At 43.3% G+C, this 19,568-nt stretch overlaps 1 protein-coding gene and 1 long non-coding RNA gene across 2 annotated transcripts in view; both read left to right on the forward strand.

Moving 5' to 3' along the window:
• Positions 1 to 544, forward strand: part of LOC144770413 (uncharacterized) — a 335,354-nt gene extending 334,810 nt beyond the window's left edge. Inside the window, exon 3 of the long non-coding RNA XR_013598884.1 lies at positions 351 to 544. This is a non-coding gene — a long non-coding RNA (uncharacterized LOC144770413). The remainder of the gene's footprint in view (positions 1 to 350) is intronic.
• A 3,702-nt stretch (positions 545 to 4,246) lies between these two features.
• Positions 4,247 to 19,568, forward strand: part of GNAI1 (G protein subunit alpha i1) — a 314,590-nt gene continuing 299,268 nt past the window's right edge. Inside the window, exon 1 of the mRNA XM_078674173.1 lies at positions 4,247 to 4,695. Within this exon, the coding sequence (XP_078530299.1) occupies positions 4,578 to 4,695 (118 nt within the window). The 5' untranslated portion in view covers positions 4,247 to 4,577. The remainder of the gene's footprint in view (positions 4,696 to 19,568) is intronic.

Consider the following 19,568-nt stretch of genomic DNA (forward strand, 5'->3'; position numbering starts at 1 on the left):
TATCAAGGCCAGACTGGCCGGAATGGGCATCAGGCGTTTTCTCTGGGAGCTGGAAAGGTGGGGCCGGTTTTGTTACCATAAAAAGACCTGCACATTTGCTTAAAGCTGCGCGTATACTGACAAACCATGAAGTGCACAATTGTCTCAACCTAATATAAACTTATTTTCACTTGTACTTTAGTGGTTGTGTATTTACTTACTTATATACTATTGCGCAACCTTCTCTGATGTGTCTTTAAACCTTACCTTTTGTCCTGAATTTTGACGTCCTGTCTTGAATTTTTGTCCTGCATTTTGACCCTTTGTCCTGAATTTTTACACTCACTCTCCTGAATTTGCACCCATGCCAGTTGGTCACTATAGGCATCACAGCGACCCCTCCAGGTGCCGGTGGTTGGGGGTGCGGTGATCCTTGGCGTTCAGATGGAGGGGGCTACCAATGACAGAGGCGACAAGTGCAGGCGCCCTGCAACCCACTCATCACCACCACATGAAGGAAGAAAGTAACCCGATCAGCTCGTCGACCCAACTTCCTGAAAAAACTTTCAAACACCATGGAAAGGCAGCAGCATTTGCTGTCTGCGAGTATGTCAAATTAGATTTGTACAATAAACCTATTTGTAAAGGAAACTGCATTAAATGTCTGCCCCATCACGGTCACCACTCAGTGTCTTCAATCCCTTGTTCACCCCTCTTTTAAACCTCACGTCAACTCCTCTCCCTCAAATTTCGGGAGGGGGGGGGGCTAATTCATCCAGCCAAAGCCATGTGCAGAGTGGAGATGCAGGGGCTCTAAGTAGGGGTGAAAACACAACAAAGCCTCATTACCAAGTAAATGGTCTTTTAAAGACCTGTGTGAAGTACTTGGGTGCGGCTGTGTGTGTGTGGTGTGCCGGGAAGCTGTCTCAGCCGGGCACACACATTCTTATAACATTCACACCCCTCAGAATGACAAATCACCACTTCTAGCTGCCTGGTCATGGCGTGGGAGTGGGAAGATGTGCACAGCAAGGGGAAAGGGATGGTGACGCTTTTCTTTTGTATAGGAATTTCTGCTGGCATCATAGCCCAGGGTTTGCTGTCTATGCACTTGTATAGGTGTGTATCCATACAAGTGCACAGACAGCAAACCATGGGCTATGACGCCAGCAGGAATGACTTTACAAAGGAAAGCGTCACCTGCACTGCCATCCCTTTCTCCCTGCTGTCTGTGCACTTGTATGGAATACACATCCATGGCGCTGCTCACCAGATAAATGGTGAACAGGGCCATGGATCTGTCTCTTTTTGCATCCAAGGGCACAGGCGAAGAAGCAGAGGAGGCCCAGGCAAGGAGATTCCAGGAGACATTTGACCGACACCTATCTAGAAAGTGAGACCTTCGGGAGGGGCTGGATGCCAGGACGACAGTGCCGCTGATCAGCCCGACTCCACCGAATAGTATCAGAAGAGCAGGCAGCAGTTTTTAAGTAAGTTCCAGTAACTTTAATGCATTCTGCAGCAATGCCCTCATTACCTACTGGCTGCATATCTAGGTTACAGTGTTTTAGACTTACATGCATGGAAACCTCAAGGAGGACAGTCCCCTCCGAATATGCGAATGTAGTGTAAGCTTGTATGGGTAGATTTACAAGCCCCTTGGGCCACTTTTGCGACACTTTTCCCATGTTAATAGTGACGCAAAAGTGGCACAGGGGCTTGTAAATCTGCCCCATAGCGTTCAGCTTTTGGCATGCGAGTGGGGTAATTTTAGGGTTTAGGGTGGGTATGGGTTTTGGGGTGGCAGGGATAATTTTAGGGTTCAAGGTGGGTATGAGTTTTGTGGTGCCAGGGATAATTTGAGGGTTCAGGGTGAGTATGGGGTTTGGGGTGCTAGGGGAAATGTTAGGGTTCAGGGTGGATATGGGTTTTGGGGTGCCAGGGGTAATGTTAGGGTTCAGGACGGGTATGAGTTTTGGGGGGGGCATGGGTAATTTTAGGGTTCAGGGTGGGTATGGGTTTTGTGGTACCAGGGGGTAATTTTAGGGTTCAGGGTGGGTATGGGTTTTGGGTTGCAAGGGGGGACATTTTAGGGTTCAGGGCGGGTATGGGTTTTGGGGTACCAGGGGGACAATTTTAGGGGTCAGGGCGGGTATGGGTTATGGGGTGCCAGGGGGCTAATTTTAGGGAATGTATGAGTTTTAAGGGGGCAGGGTGTAATATTAGGGTTCATATGTGTGCTCTAATTTTATTTATTTTATGTGCTTATATAGCGCATGAATAGACCCCCGAAGGGGTATCTCCGCGCTTTGCCATACAGAAGGAAACATGTGCAGTGCCAAGTCGTTCCATATAATAGCTGGGTCATGGGGGGAGATTAACTGCTATTGAAAAGGTAGGTTTTGAGGGATTTTCGAAAAGACAGATGGTTGGTTATGCATTTTAATGTGAGGGGAAGGGAGTTCCAAAGAGCTGGCCCAGCATGAGCCAGAGCACGGCCTCCTTGTCGGGATTTCTTTATTTTGGGGGTCTGTAATAACTGAAGGTTACTAGAGCGTAATGAGCGACCTGGGACATAGGGTAGAAAAGCTTTTGTGAGATATTTTGGGCCATTTCCTGACAAACATTTATGAATTGTGCATAAAATTTTGAACTTGGTGCGTTGTCGCACTGGTAGCCAATGAAGTTCAGCCAGTAGTGGGCGCGAGGGGGTCCTAGATGGTACGTTGAGGACTAACCTCGCCGCCGTATTTTGGACTACTTGTAATTTGTTAAATTGGTCTTCATTGGTGGATAAAAGAAGGCCATTGCAGTAGTCCAATCTACTGATGACTAATGCCTGAACAAGGGTTTTTCTATGGTTGTCGGAGAGATAAGGAAAAACTCTTCGCAATAGCCCAATGGCCCTGAAGCAGGTGCCGGCAACTTGGTTGACATGATCTTTGAATGTCAGGGATTGATCGAATAACACACCCAAGTTTTTCACGGTCTGCTTTGGGATGGGAACTGGTCCCAGTTCTAAGGGCCACCACTAGTCAGACCATAGAGTCACTGCATCACCAAACAATAATACCTCTGTTTTAGCCACATTACATTGGAGGCAGTTCTCAGTCATCCATTTTGAGACTGCCCTCATGCCATCTGCAAAGGATTTTTTCAGGGCAGGTGTTAAGGTTTTGAAAGGGAATAGAAGTTGGGTGTCGTCGGCGTAGGACACCGGGGTAAACCCAAAGGACCTCACCAAGTCAGCCAGGGGGGCCACATACACATTAAACAATGTGGGGCTTAGGCATGAGCCCTGTGGCACTCCCCTGGTGAGCTCTCTAGAGATGGATTTGTGGGAGCCCATCCTGACTTCTTGAGAGCGGTCGGAGAGGAAACTCTCCATCCAAGACAGAGCAGTGCCTCCCAGTCCCACCTCCCTCAGACGGTCGAGAAGCACTTCGTGAGACACCGTATCGAAAGCAGTTGTCCAGTTTCAAATGCAGAATTCACCACTTTTTTTTCTCAGCTTAGCCTGAGTATTACCCGATCCTGATTATCCTGTTGCCTTCAAGGTAATACATTACTTATCCTCACCTCAGTCTACCCGTCTTTACACTAATGTTAGTGTTTTTAAAGCTTAAAACATCCTCCCTCTTGTGATCAACGAGGAAAAAAATCGTAAAGCTTAAATGTAAACAAGCAGGGATGGTTAGGAGGTCAGTAGTAGTAATGGATCTATATGTAATCATTCACAAGGAAGAAAGGCCAAAGTAGTCAATGGGCGCCCCTGAACACTACGCAATGATGCACAACCATCTTTGCAGATATAAAGGTCTCCGGAAAAATACTTATCTTTTCTTTTGCGTAATTTCTTAAACGACGACGTGCCCAAGCCCGCATTTACTGCACCACTGTGCATGCGCAACAGACTCATTGAGATAATATCAATTTAGGACAAGTAAAAAAAGTACTTTTGATTCAGATATTTTTTGCACATGCGCAGCTGAATAGATTGAACATGAACTTCAATGGATTTGGAACACGTAGAACACTATGACTGTATACCCCAAGAGCACAGAGCCGCGTTACTCTCAGCAACCGTTATCATCCGTTGATATTTGACCTGAATGAGTACGTCAGAGTTGCACGAGCTGCGGACCGCCCACTCCAGTGCGCTCGCGCACTTTGCCATGCTAATGTACGGGCACGCGCAATTCTTTTTTACTCTTCAGAAGGTGGAAAGCAAGGGAAAAGGTTTTCCGTGACCGCGCGCGTTTCTTGACGTACAGTGTGGTGCTTACGTGCGTGTGCTCGTAGCTTGTGTGTACGCGTTGGGGAGGGGAGCGCGACAACGCCGGCGGCATCATCCCATCAGCAACACCGCAGGGAGCAGCATCAGCGGCAAGCAAGCGGCGGGGCCAGGGAGGCGCCACCAGCGCTCATCCCTGCAGCCACGCGGGCATAGCCCGCCGGGACTCTTTTTTTACATAGAAGGCAGATTTTTAGGACCATATTGCGAGGCGGGAGCTAGCCGTCAAACCACTCGTTCTGTGTTTTTTTTAAAAATATTTTTTTATACACATATTTGTGTGGACCCCTCCTTAGCCACCAGCATGGGCTGTACGCTGAGCACCGAGGACAAGGCAGCGGTAGAGCGGAGCAAAATGATCGACCGGAATCTACGAGAGGACGGCGAAAAATCCGCCCGGGAAGTGAAACTGCTGCTGCTAGGTAAGAGGGGCGGGCAGTCCCCCACCCACAGTGCTTATTTGTATTGCTTTTGCCTGACGCCGTGTTAGGGTAGCATCACCACCCAGGCACCACACCCCATTGCGCGAGGGGGCATGCCAGGCCGCACCCTGCACGGGAGGGTGGGGGTCTCTGCTTCTTGTTGCCATAGCCTTTTATGGACCTGCCTTGTAAAGTCAGAGAAACTACTGCAGAGAGGCCCATGCCAAGCTTTTTACGCCCCAATATATCAGAAACCGGATTATTAAAAATAGAGGTCCGGGATCCAAAGCCCGCTCCACCCCATGGCACGCCTCTGTGAGGAGTCTGCAATCGCAGATGTTGCCCAGAGCAGTAACACAGACTTGTGCCAGCCTCCCACACCCCTTTTCCTGTGACTCCAGCCGCCTTTTGCAGATGTCTGTATACTCTGATCTCCTTGAAGGGTCTCGCCCGCTGCAGCTTCTTTGGTCGAAGTTGCCTGTCTGGTGGCTGCTGCTCACACGTTTGCCTCCTCTTGAGTTTGCCACCTACTAGCCCCATCACACTGTTTAGCCTGTCGCATTACTGAACCAGCTTATTTTACTGCTCCGATTTTCAGGAAGGCCCTTCCCCGGCGCTACTGTTTCCTCTTAGGAGCCGCCCAGATGTTGCCTGCTCATGGCAGGCGTTGACGGGGGCTGCTGCGGTCTACAGGTCCTGTATTCATTTACGTCTCTGTCAGAGCCGTTTGCTTCACAGCCCAGTAAAAAGCCCCTTACATTCAGAAACTGGTCAGTTTTGCTTTACCACCAGCTATTGTCACTCAAGTCATAACCCCATTAACAGTTAAAATAAGACCTATGTAAACATTCGAAATTATAGGATACAGTAAACCATGCCTGCATCGTCCATGTAAAAGATCCACGCGTCTCACGTTGACGTCATCCCTTCGCTCCATCATTAAACCATCTGTCATAATTCCTGCTTGCAACTTGTGGATTCATTTGAAGTAGCACCACCTCCTTATACTGTATTTTAAATATCTTGCGTAACCCAAGTCTCTGGATACCTTCAGTCCTGTTTACTCGAATTTGGAATGGTTTCTTATGTTTGATTGTTCACGTTCTCTGACCTTATGTTGTTCTCGTGTCATTAGATATAAGATCTGTCACGAGACGTCATTTTGTATCATGTTCAATTTTTCACGTTCTCGGACCTTATGATCTCTTGTCATTAGATATCAAATGTCAGGAGACGTCATTTTGTAGCAACCAACAGAAGAATGTTCTTTCATTAACATTGAACATGTATTGGGTTAGACTGGCGATTGACACACTGGTTTCTTGCAATTAAGAACTTGATTGTCTACCTGGTGCTGAATTAAGTTTAAGATTAAAATGCTTTCCACGTTTTACCCACTTATTATCAAAATGTTTTTTTCAGTAGTTGATGACTCCGGCAAATGTCATCTGTCCTATTTGAAGCTCAAATATATCCGTGCAGACTGACTAAACTAGTTTTATTTTTCCTATTTATCCACCGAACATTTTAGCCATCTGCCTTACGCTACAGCTGTCTGCAGTTCACACATCTACCCATGTGTACAATAGCTATTTATGTAAATTACTTATTTTTTGCCACGTCTACAACTCTTTGACACCAATTTTCAACTAAATATAATATACTTTAGTTTTTGGCGATTCATGTGGAAGTCCTCCTTTTCAGATACGTGGATTCATTTCTGCCTGCTTTGTAGTACACCCGAGCAGCTGCACGAAAACCCCGTTAGAAACGATCATTTAGTCAAGGCAATCAAATAGCTACATTGCTAGTGCATCACACACATGATATGGCGAGTTACATACACGCTGACTCAGTCAAACCCTTTCAAAAGAAGACATTATTATATTTTAACAGGTAACGGCAGAAGCGCATTTTTGTGCAGGGTGTTATATGAATATGCAGGGCATAGCCCGAGGTTTTTCAACGCTTTTTTACAGTGTTTCTATTTCGTATATGCAGGCCCACGTTTGTTCTTAGCAAGGCTCCAGCTCTGTGAAAAGCCTACTGCAATATACCTCAGCCGTGTCAAAGCATACTCGTCTCTAGGTAACAAGCACTCGTCGCATTTGCTGTTCCTTCATGTAGCTTGACACTTATCTCCAAATCTCATTAGCAGCAATTATTTACTGACCCATCTTTTACGTTCACGTTTCTTTAATAGGACTGTCGTGTATTTCAGCCGCTTAAATGCTGTGACCCGTGTAAGAGCTTAATACTTTCTTCTGTACGCTACGGTAGTGGTTTGTTATTCTTAATGTTTGATTTGTTAGGAGCTTTAATAGGGCAAGAGTTTTATTCACCAGGTGTAGACATACAAGTTCTCATCTCTGGTTAGCAATTATAGAGTATATTTTGCAGCTCCATGTTACTACTAAAGACTTAGTGCTAATATAATAGGGACATTGAGCTGCCTAATCTACTCGATACAATGATTGGATAGATGGTTCTTTCTTTCAATTGGTTAAAACTTATGTTAGACCAATTACATATTAAAAACTCATAATAATTGTATGTATACTTTATTGTATTGTAATTGCATTTATATAGCGCTTATAACCCCGACGAGGCGTCAAAGCGCTTTTTCGGCGAGTAGCACGCTACTCCGTGTACCATAGAGGATTAGTGTTGAATTACTATAGTGAAACATGCAAGTACATTTTAAGTGGTGGATAGGTTAGTCAGTTATTTGGATTTGGAATGATAGCAGAAGGAAAAAGGTTTGTATTTATATAGCGCTTGTTGACGCATGCTATTCAGGAAGCCCATAAAGGATTAGTGGTGAATTATGGTGAAATATGAAGTAATTTCAGTGGTGGATATTAGTCAGTTATTTGGAGTGAGAAGGATAGCGGAGGGATAAAGGGGGAAGAAAGGTTTGCATTCATATACCCCTGATGGATGTTGAAGCATTTTACTGGCGAGTAGCATGCCACTCCGTAACCCATAAAGGATTAGTGTTGAAAATTAGTATAGTAAAATATGAAGGTATTTGAGTAGTGGATGTTATTCAGTTATTTGGGTAAAGAAGGGTAGGTGGTGCAATAGAGGGGAAGAGGTTTGTATTTATATAGCACTTGCAACCCCATATGGGATTTTTAAGCGCAAGTAGCACGCTACTCTGAAACCCATCAGGATTAGTGTTGAATTAGTATGGTGAAACATCAGAGTAATTTTAGTGGTGGATATGTTAGTCAGTTACTTGGATTGAGAGGGGTATAAAAGGTAAAATGTTTGCATTTATATAGCGCTCGTAACCCTGATGGGGTGTTGAGACGCTTTATTGGCGAGTAGCCCGCTACTCTGGAACCCAATAAAGGATTAGTGGTGAATTAGCATAGTTGAATATGGAATTTGAGAAGTTAAAATGTTAGTCTTAATTTTGATTGAAAAGGGTGGTGGAGTGATAAAAGAGCGAAGTGTGTGTATATATGTATATGTATATGTGTATATATATATATATATATATATATTTATATTTTTAGGTCTTAGCAGTAGGAGGAGGCTTTTGGATGAGTAAAAAAAGTTTTGGAGAGGAGGAGTCGGGGAAGAGTTTAGAAAGGTTTGTTTTAGGGGATCAGTATAGTAAAAAGAGGTGTCATGATGCAAGGAGGGGTGGAGTAGGAGAGAGTCTAGAAAGGATATTTTTGGGGATCATAGTAGTGGTTTGGGATACATGAGAGAGTGGATTTAGTGGATATATTGATAGATATATAGGATGAGAGATAGGGTAGTGCATTGGAAAGAGTAGTAGAAAGAAGTTTGAGATGAGTCAGAAGGTTGAGCTAGAAGATATATTGAGCGAAGTATAGGCTGAGAAAGGGTAGTGCATTGGAAATGCTAAATTAGATGAAAGTTATAAATATATAGATCCATAAGTACATTGAAAGTATATAGATACATAAAGGAGTTAAGTATATGCAGATTAAAGATATTGCTAGTGGCACAGGATGAGAAATAGGGTAATGCATTGGATATGCTTTTTGAGGAGAAAAGTAACACACACAGATCCAAGTACATGGAAGATACATATATGCACAATGGAAGTATGTACATGTAGACCAAAGATGATTTCTATGTATTTATTATTATGTTTTCTCTCAACAACCTAATTACTTTACATGTTTATACAAAGTAATACACAAAGATGGGTACATATCTATAGTGAAAACATATGCTTATATACAGAGGGATATGCTGTAAATTTCTGTTTGCGAATGGTGCTTATGTGGGGAAGAGCCAAATCTTGAGTAGTTTTCTGAAGATAAGGTGGTTCTCGGTGGACCTTATGTTGGGGGGTAAAGAGTTCCATAGTATGGCTGCTTGAACAGAGAAGTATGTGCCAACTATGTTTTTTTTCTTGTATGGTGGGATTTTGAGGCGAGATGCCCCTTATAGAGCGGAGGTTCCTTTGTTGAATGTGTTTGGTGATTTATTCCTGATGAAAAATGTGACCCAATATCATTTCAGCATTATAATTTTGTATCGTAAGTTTTGTTCGTCTACCAAAAAATAAGTTTGAATCAAGGAAAAACAGTTTAACAGTTCTTCTTCCTCATCTTTGGTCCACGCAGTTGAGTTCGACTGACCTATCTCCCTTCTAAGCATTAGTATAGCAAGATAACAATCTTAGTGATTTTCAAAATGTGCGCACTTAAAGTTTTGTTCTTGTCAAAATCCCAATGTGTGTTTAGCTTTTACTGAATTATATTCTACAGTTGCTTGTTTTGGCCATAAAGCCAATAAAATGGGCTTTCGTGGTAATAATAATTTCTGTTCTTTAAATTTATGCCACAGTTTTGGATTTGAGGTTTTCTAGGTCCATCTCATCTCGATGCCAGAACACTTAGTTTACACAGTTGTTTAACAAAAAAAGTATAAGGAAAGTATAAAATCAGAGCCACATCAGTTATATTTAAATTAATATTGTAGAACGGAGTTTATTGAACTTGGTGTATACCTTCATGTTTTAGTGAAGGAGGAAAGTGTTTTTAAAGGTCTCGTGCTTTTCTTCTGATAGTTAATTAGTTTTTGTTTGATCTTGGGTTATATATTCAAGAAGATTTCAGGAGTTATATTATCCCTTTCAATGAAGGCAGCATATGATGTTCTGGGTCCTGAGGTAATGTTACCAATTCTCGAGGCTGCACCATAGTTTCAAGTTTTGTTTACTAAATTTAAGTATTTGTAGAAAAAGTATTTTGCGGATTTCTGTTCCTCATCCCTCAGATGTATAGTTTTTATGCTAATATGTCACAGTTCTGGTGCTTTGCTTTTATTGTAAGTGACGCATGTAGATATCTAACAATGCACTGCATCTCTAGACCTCAAAACAGAAGGACACAACCCTGTTCTAAGCTGAGGAGCTGGTAACATGCTAACCAACAAAGATTTGTGTGTGTGTGTGTGTGTGTGTGTGTGTGTGTGTATATACTAGCAAACACACCGTACTAAATGATGGTGCAAAGAAATGATTCCTAAAATTTTGCAGTAGTTTAGCGAAATGTTTTTGCATTTATTTTGTGAATTTTATTTTGAAAGCAAAGAATCATCAGTCTTGCTTTCAAGCTTCTGCAAATATTTGCATATAATCAGAGAGCATTCTGGGAACATTATACATAGCTTCATATTGCTAAACATTGAAAATGTGTGTACACATTTTTATACCGAAACCACTGTCAGTAGTGCAGTCTGAGCTTACAACATTTACTCGGAGCGCTTAGCTTAATAAAGGCGTGGCATTAATGAACCATAAATAAAAGTTTAAACAGCATTAGCACATGGACACAATTATTACTTTAACTGCAGGCAGTGCCTTTCCCTGATCCATAGTGTGGTACTGTCAACAGACAGCCAAAGTCCTTGTGCTGTAGGGGGTTTGACCTTCTTGTCCCTAGGGCAAAATACATATGCCCTTGACCTCAAGCAATGCCCTGGGCGTTGGGCTATTGGAATTCTACATCTGCCTGTACCTGCACCACATCTCTGCTGCAAGGCAATTTACTGCTTTTAGGGCTGATGTAAGCTGTATTTTTGTAAACATATTTAAAGTTAGCCATACTACTCTGTTAAGGCTTGTTTTATATGGGCAAAAAAGCATGTTCTTGGGAGACATTCTAGAACAGCTGTTAGTCTAACCTAGATGGGACTAGACTTGGGTCCAAAACTCTGTTACCAGTTATTTTCCATAAAACACTTGGGGTGCTGTTTTATATGTTGGCTGAAGCATACTTTGGTGCAATGATGTATGCTTACTGCCAACATAATAGTTCACCTGCTGAATTTAGATGGGGACGGACCTTTGGTTTAGTCACAACAGTCTACTTCGTCTCTGCCAAGATTTAACCCCTCCAATGTTTTGTGGAATAAGTGCAGTTGGAAACAGACTTCTAGTTCCGCCCACCTAATTTCGATGGATAGAATTTTCAATGTCAGTTTTTAATGCCCTTTGTTGCTAGAAAACTCTTACGGTAAGTGGCAGAGAAAAAGTCTAAATGCTCCCCTTTTCATGGGAGAATTCTCACATGGCGAGAGGGGGCATTTTCTTTTCAAAAAGAAAATCCCACTTCAGGCCTTTCTTTTTGAAAATAAAAAGAATCCAGTTTGATGCCGGGATCCGTCGTGTTGGCGGAGACCTGCATCCAACTACAAAAAGCATTGACAGGATCCGCAGTGACAGCAGTTCTTTGCAGTGTTTTAAGAAATGACCGCCAGTCGTTTCTAAATCTGGTGGACGCTACCTCAGTCAGGGCAGAGAAGTAATTTACTCTATCTCCCTGGTGGAGAAATGGGCCATCCACCAGATTATAAATCTGGCCCTTAGTTGCCAGTGATCATTTTTAGGTTTTGCGTACTAGACAGCGCATGCTTTGTCTGCTGCAAGACATGTTATTATCTTACAGTAGGCGTAGTCTGCTCGTTGCTTTCCATTGGTTAGCTTTATTGTCATGCTCATTTACCTGCCTATTCTCTTCTTGTGTTTGTTCTTCCCCTGGAGCATGGACACGTTACATGTGTTTTTCCACTGCTCGCATTCTAACCAAAACTTTTTTTGTTTTATTTAAGCACTCCATGAGCGTGCATGTGTGTTTCCAGCTGTGGTATCATGTAGGTCGCCCCTGCTGCACTCGGTGTTCTTCTCTTTTGACCTAATGTGGTTTTCACCTGCACCCTCTGTGTGGCTTCTGCCTCCCCCCACCCCCTGCCGCACCCCGTCCCAGCGGCCACCTGTGTGGCTTCCACCACCTCCCCCCCCACCCCCCCTCCCATCGGCCACCTGTGTGGCTTCCACCACCTCCCCCCTCCCAGCCTCGCCACCTGTGTGGCTTCTGCCCTCCCCTCCCTCCCGCCACCTGTGTGGGTTCTGCCCTCGCCTCCCTCCCACCAACTGTGTACATCTTTTTTCTTCCTTTAAACATGCTGCATTGCATCAGGGATGCTATGCCGCTAGGCTAAAATAGTTGATGAAGCCAGTAGGTCCCAACTGCAAAACCTATTGGCTTTGCTAATGCTTTTAAGGTGTGTAATTTGTGTGACACTACAGTGAGTTTATTTGTTACTACAAACCCCAGGCACCAGTGATCAGACTTGTGAATATGTTTTTTTGGTGTGAGGAGCAGGAACTCTTTCTATGCGGAAGTGGTTGGAAAGCAACAACCGTGTCTTCATGTACTTTCTTTGGTTTTTACATTTTTTTAAGGTGTTTCCTCGTCATGGTAATCTTATTCTTAGATAGAGCTTGGTGCCATCAACATACTCTGGGACATTCAGACCTCAACAGCTTGATTTTTAGTTTGGTGGTTCACTATGGGTTATAAAGAAATGGGGCTAACTGAAATTGTTCTTAATGGGCTGGATTTGGGGGTCTTTTGGCAGACCACCAGAGGTGTCTGGGTCAGCCTATAGTCCACGGGGGTCCGGAATACAAACGGAGACCAACGCTGGAGCCAGAGAGAAAGAATGTTTATTACAATCTCATAAGATGGAGAGGCATCCTCAACAGACAACCATAGATGTCTGAGGAGGCAGTCTACAGAATGGTCTTACTTCACGTGTTACATACACCACGTGGAGTGGTGTGGCTCACTGGTTAGAGGCGGCAGACCCGGAAGCAGAGGACGGCCTGGGACCAGGGTTCAATTCTCGACGCGGCAGGGTCGTGGACCAGGGTCAGCGGACTCGATAATTCTCGCTTCGGTGCCTACTCTAACCAGGGATCACACTCGGCAACTCTGGGCATTAGCTTGCCTCATCTCCACAACTGCCCCCCACATACACCGGGGATGCCTGGTTTCACCTTGGAGATACCCAGCAGGGATCATCTCACAGGGAAAGCCAGGACGGGTTCCCCAGTGTTCTACAGCGCTGGGACGCCCCATTGCTGGGGTAGCCATGCGCTTTAGAAGACAACATAACATACTCTTTATCCTGCCCCAGGCATGTAATGGGAGTTGTATCAATCTTTTAATGCATTCCTAAACAAATAGTCAATCTGGAGAATGAGCAGATGAGTAGCCTTTGGGGGTTTTCGCAGGATATTGGCAAAGCATTATAATTACACAGTACACAGAGGTCACTCTGATTAATTGGTACTGTAGGGCATAGCATGATTACAGGCCAAACAAAAGGTTAATCTGATAAGCACAGGTAACGGTGAGGACCCTGCAGGGTGTAGGCGAAAAGCATGTTTATACAATTTAGTCCATAAATAATTGTCGTTTGGACTACTGCAGGGCAAAGGTGAGAGGTATGATTACACAGCAAGCAGAGATAAGTCTGATAATCCTGTTGAAGGACGCCTGCAGGGCGTAGTGTGCGGGGTGAGGACGATAAACATCTGGGAAACACCATGTCCGACTGGTTGAGCATGGGCTGGTCAGTTTGTGGCAGGCCAAAGCATGAACAGTGTGTCCGTGCAGGAATGTAACCGGTCAAAAGTGGAGCTCCAGCGTGTCCGTGATACAGAGAGAAAGTAAGTCATGAAGGTTAAAGCACAAAATGGCGGAGTGAATGGCAAGATAATGGATATACTTTTATACAGAGTACAAAACGGCTGAGCGAGTGTCAAGATAAAAAGTATTTTCCACAATGGGACCCTGTAGGAGTGTTGGGGGTTGAGACAGCAAAAGAGCTGAGGGACGGTTCTTGATCTTAATAATACTTTAACCCTAAAAGGGGGTCCAGTAATTGATCTGAAGGTTTTTAACTGCTCAGTCTGGGAGGATTTCTTTACCCAGGGCACTTCGTTCAAATTTTGACTATTTGGCCACCACCCCCAAGATCCACTGCTCGATAATCGGTGGTCGATCCTTTTCATACCTTGGGTCCAAGGCCTGGAATCAACTTCCACTGACACTTTGGCCAATCCGGATGTCTCAATTTTCAGTAAGAACCTAAAAATGTGTTTGTTCGGCATAGGAGGATGTTCTTCGCCCATTGGTTTACTGTGTAGAGAAACTATTTAGCTGTGGGAGATTCTTCGGAGTAGTCACGTGCTTTACAAATGGCGTTTCATTCATTCAGCTGAAGGTTAACTTAATCTTTCAAGACAGTCTCTTAACATTCCTGTCTCAAGGGAGTAGCAAGCAATCCTTTCCCATTATTGTAAATGTACATTAATGTAAATTCTTCAGTTTTGAGTTGTTTCCTTGTTGTGATTGTAGTGTGTGGTTTTGTGTTTTTAAAACATTTATTTTTTATAGTCTTACAATTTTGTATTTGTTTTCATAAGAGCTTGCTAATTGTGATGCAAATGGAAAATTGTGGTGGAGACCTTTTCCTATTTTGTCGCTCGTGTGGAAGAATTTATTTGGTTTGTTTAGTGCCAAGGTTTGAGATGGATTGCTTTTTACACCATTCAGTTTGCCGTTTTTACTGGCTTCCTCTTGTCTTTTAAATCTTTGGCCACCATCGGACTTATTTCTTTTGTTTCTCTCAGCCAGTTGTTTGGATTAATTTAGCTGCCAATATTTCTCTTAGAATTTTTGGGTCAGCATTTTCTTTTGATAAGAGACATTTGCGTTATCTGTTTGTAGTCAGACCAGTCAGCTACATGTAGGGTGCTTACAATTAGTTGGCCTTCACTGATGATCACAATGTCAACTTTGGCACCTTTGCTGTGGGTTGGAAAGATAGAACATTTAATCAGATTGTTGTCCTCCAGGAAAACAGTCAGTGTTTTTAAATGCTGTTTTGCAGCCTTCTCTGCACTGAAAATTGCAATATATGAACAATGTATTGTTGGTGTTCCTCAGATTCTTACAGAGAACAAGAAAGATACAACAACATTATTATTATAAAATATTAATAAAACAACGGAGATCCAGAAGTCTCATTATGCATGCTGTTTAGCATTCTTTATTAGTGTTAAAATTCCCAGCACACAATTAGCCGACGCATGTTTCGTCTTTGCTTAGACTTTTTCAAGGTTGGAATAACAAACATAATACAATAAATACGCTATGTACAATAAAATGAAGTCCTACAAGACAACCTGAGACAATAAACACACATGACAATGTTGTGACGTATATATAAAACATATGATGATGCTACATGAGAAGATCAACATACATGAAATTTTAAATGCACTGATACACTTATATCAAAAACATCTATAGGTAGATTTATACTTGAAGAGGAGAACCCAACCACCTAATAAGTCCAATCAGAAAAAGAACAGAAAAGAAGAGATCCCAGATTTCAGTAAGAATAACAAGAATTGAGAATGTTATCCTCCGACACTGCCCAAACGCTTGTGAGCATGCCCATACCGAGTGCCAAAGTCCAATAAAGAAAAAGGGTAAACCAACCATAAATGTAGGATTAGCAAAAAACTGGTTTTAAAGAAGCATGGTCAGTTCTTGTGCTCTAGTACATAAACAAGACCCCCAGTCCGGATATCCAGTCAGCAGCTCAGCTCTAATTAATAAAATACATGCTGTGTTTGTAACGGCAAGTAATGTACCCTCACGTCCTAGACCAAACATTGTCCACAGTTGCAGTATATACGTCCTATTCATCGTAATGCAAGTCAGGAAAGTAGCCTGATGTTCACAGCATGTCAACGACACCCAATATTGTGACTGGCTATCCTTAAACTCTTAAACACGCACCTGATCATGTGCGTGTAGACTGTGTACATACAACTTCGTTGTCCCTTAATACCCACAACACAATTGTCTCCAATATCCTAACCAGCAGCACAATATCACCTACATGATATTGCTGCCAACCAATCTTACCAATGTTAGAAATTAAGTATCTAATGCGTCATGTGTAGGAATGGTATCAGTACTGTAACTTGCAATCCCTTGTATTTCTTAGCTACCCATCTGTGTTGAACTGCTATTCCAATCCACTACTATAGCCCATAATGTACAAACTATCCCTTTTGTTTGTGGAATTCGAACAGGCTGTGTTCCAATACTCGCCAAGTTGTCACTTTGCGTGAAAATCCTGGCATCCAACACCGTATTTGAAAAATATGCTGTGTTTTCAGAGCTGTATACAGGGCAATAATCCAGCCTAAAATAACAATATGCAGTTGCATAGCCCTTAAATGACCTTGCTTCATCTTAATATCCCACATACTGACCAATTCTAGTAACTCTGACATACTCACCAATGCAATCGGTCACTGCAGTACCTCTCTATATGTGTCTAAAATCCTATTACACTTCACAATCGAGTATCAAACTGGCACAATACTGGAAAATCATTGGACCGTCATTATAGCACCTCCCAAAATTCGAGCTGCAACCTGAAAACAAAAGTCACTGTGTGCAATCTTCCTAGCACCTGTTACCTGCCCACGTGTTCACCACCTCATTTAGAAATGGCGCTCACCTCATAAATAACTATACCGTCCCTGTGGTAACCTTACGCTAGTATCTTGTCATTTTTTAAATCGGTCTCAACATATTCGTATATCAAGGTTAAAATAACTAACAGTACAAACTGCGGTATATAAGATATGTTTCGTACCTCTAACAGCCCATAGCTCTTACACGGTCAGAGCTTAATCTGTAATTGCCATGAGGACTCCCTGGACAAACGTGATAGATGAATGTAAAGAGTGGTCAAACACACAGTGAAACCATAAACGGGGTAACCAACATTCATGTTGTTGTCTTCCCATTTTACATTGGGTTTATTAAGTGGTAATCAGTTCTCAGTAGTTGTTGGTTGAGGATATAGTGCATGTAAGAATAGAGGTATTTAGTTATAACTTATTTGTCAGGTTCGTTTCTGTTGGTTATATCCTCTAATATTAAATACATGTTTTATAATTGATGCATTAACTGGAATTTTACAGAGCGTTATTTACAAGCCGGTGGTATTTGACATATTTACGTGTGATGTCTTTATCCCTTTTTTTGCACAGATAGCACATGGGCCAGCAAGTAATTTAATTTAGTCCAATGTGCGTCGTTGCATGTTTGTTTAAAAAAATATATAATTGAGTAAATACGTTCTTGTAGCTCAGTACTTAGTGACAACTTGATTCATCAGCTTAGTAAAGTATGTAGGTGTCATGAGGCATTATTGATTATTTTTGGTAGCCACTTATTGTCAGTTATCTTGTTTAAATGTAATTTTTTTTGTCTGAAATTGATGCACATGGTTAAGTCCGTGAAGAAACAGTACTGTGTTCTTGTTTCTCTAGTCAATTCATGAAGTTTGAATGAGAAAATGACGCACTTTAGGACCACATCAACATGTATTTGAAATATTAGGGACAGGTGTATTAAATGTGGGATCCGTTTTGCTGTAGTTCATTCTTTGCCTATATTATAGTAGAGTGATGTGTGAAAGTTTGGTGTTGCAATGTTGTGATTTTTCTGTGCATATGGAAGGAAGATTGTGAAAGTGAATTTAATAATCCGACTTCCTTGATTATGGAATCCCCAGCACTCCGCAATTTGGGTTGACCATAAAGTGATCAATAAGAACTTTGTGTGACAGACTTGATAATTAAGTAATGAAGACTCTAATTATAAATAAGGAAAATTTGTATTATTCACATCCATAACCTCGATCAGAGGGTAAGGATCCCCTTAAATCATAGCCAGTGTTAATTGCACACGTCTCCAAATGTGTACCACATTTTTTTAAATCACTGATGCCACTGAGTACGAAGTTGGGACAGTGTTGAGTTACTGTCTGAATAGGAGGGAGGTTATAATCTTTTGCGTCCAGGAATGTGTGAGAGCCTGAGAAACTATCTTCAAAGGTTGAATGGGACGCATTGGTGGTAGAGCTGGATCTCTGTGCATTTAACATACACCTGGTGCTGTGAAAGCCCTCCAGAGAATTGCTGTGAAAGCCCTGCAGAGAATTGAAAGCTGATTTCTAATCTTAAAGATGTACATTTTTCCATGTAGAAAGTTGAAGGGAGGGGTGTCAAATGTTCAGTTGAGTGGTTATCTAGAGTTCTAGTAAACACAACAACATAGACTAACCATGTCAAGACTGGTTGCAAGGGATGTAGTTGATGGCGGAATGAGAATGATTGATGGTGATGTGTGCGTTAGTAGATTTGGTTGAGTACAGTGACACATTAGTTAAATGAGGGATGGATAGATATCATTAAAGAGTTGAAATGATTTAGGTTAGCAGATATCTGGTTCTAAAGGAAGGTAATTTAGGCTTAAAATGAAGGGTTGATACCAGTGTGTTCCATCGCCAAGCTTGACAATAGACCGCATCTCTGGAGAACTGCTATAGAGCAAAAATCAAGGGAGAGTTAATGGTGGCCTCGGGGATTGCTCTAGAAGTGATAAGGACACATGCCAAATATCCTGCCATTGAATGTGGTAGAATTTCCCATCAGACCTTATTGTAATTAGGGGTGGGTGGAATTTGCGTAGTCTCATTACGCAAAATCACGCGAAACGGTGAAAAATGTCCGAGCTCCGCAGAATTCCGCTAGCGCGCGGAATTTCTTGTTCCGCCCGTCCACAATGCGCTTTTTAGGTTTTGCCTACGCAATGCGTACGAAGTACGCATGCGCTAGCAAAATCTAATGATATCTCTATGTGGGGTCTGGTATCCGCCCCCTCCTCCCATTGGCTAGCTCCATAAATGGAGGCTAGCCATTGGTAGAGGGCTCTGTCTGTCAATCCCAGACCAGATTCGGGGGCGTTCCCGAGAATTTTTCCCTTTTGGCTACGTCACGCGACGTCAGCCGAAAGCCGGGAACGCCCCCGAATCTGGTCCGGCATTGCCGGCACCTGCATCAGCCTTCCTGCTCGGGACGATTGCACAAAAGTCGCTCGATAGCCCCTCCCTCCCGCTCCGTGGCAGCCCGTTTCCCTCCCTCTCCTCAGGCCGGCCAGCCGAAAGAAGCAGATGTCCGCCTCCAGCCAGGGCCGCGCTGGGATTGGCCCAGCCGGCCGAGCCTCCACCACGTCATCGGGAGGAGGAGTGGAGAGCAGGAAGCAAGAGATCTGCCGGAAGATGTCCAGGTGAGTGCTTTGTTTTTTAGTTTGTTGCTTTGTCCGTGTGTGTGTGTCGGTTCCCGCCCCTCACCCTCCCGCTGTCAGTGTGTGGCCGTTCCCGACCCCCCTCCCGCTCTTCGTGCCTTTCCGCCCCCCCCTCCTCCGTTTACCTCGTGTGTGGCCGTTCCCGACCCCCCTCCCGCTCTTCGTGCCTTTCCTCACTAACCTTTCTCTTGTACCCGCTCGGTGCACTCTTGTGAGGACCCCTCACAACACCGATTCTGCCGAGACCGGCCCTAATCATGCGATCTGCCGTCTGAAACCAGCTCTCCCTCACTAACCTTTCTCTTGTACCCGCTCGGTGCACTCTTGTGAGGACCCCTCACAACACCG

The sequence above is a fragment of the Lissotriton helveticus genome, chromosome 1_1, assembly GCF_964261635.1.
Source record: "Lissotriton helveticus chromosome 1_1, aLisHel1.1, whole genome shotgun sequence".
Taxonomy (NCBI): Eukaryota; Metazoa; Chordata; class Amphibia; order Caudata; family Salamandridae; genus Lissotriton; species Lissotriton helveticus.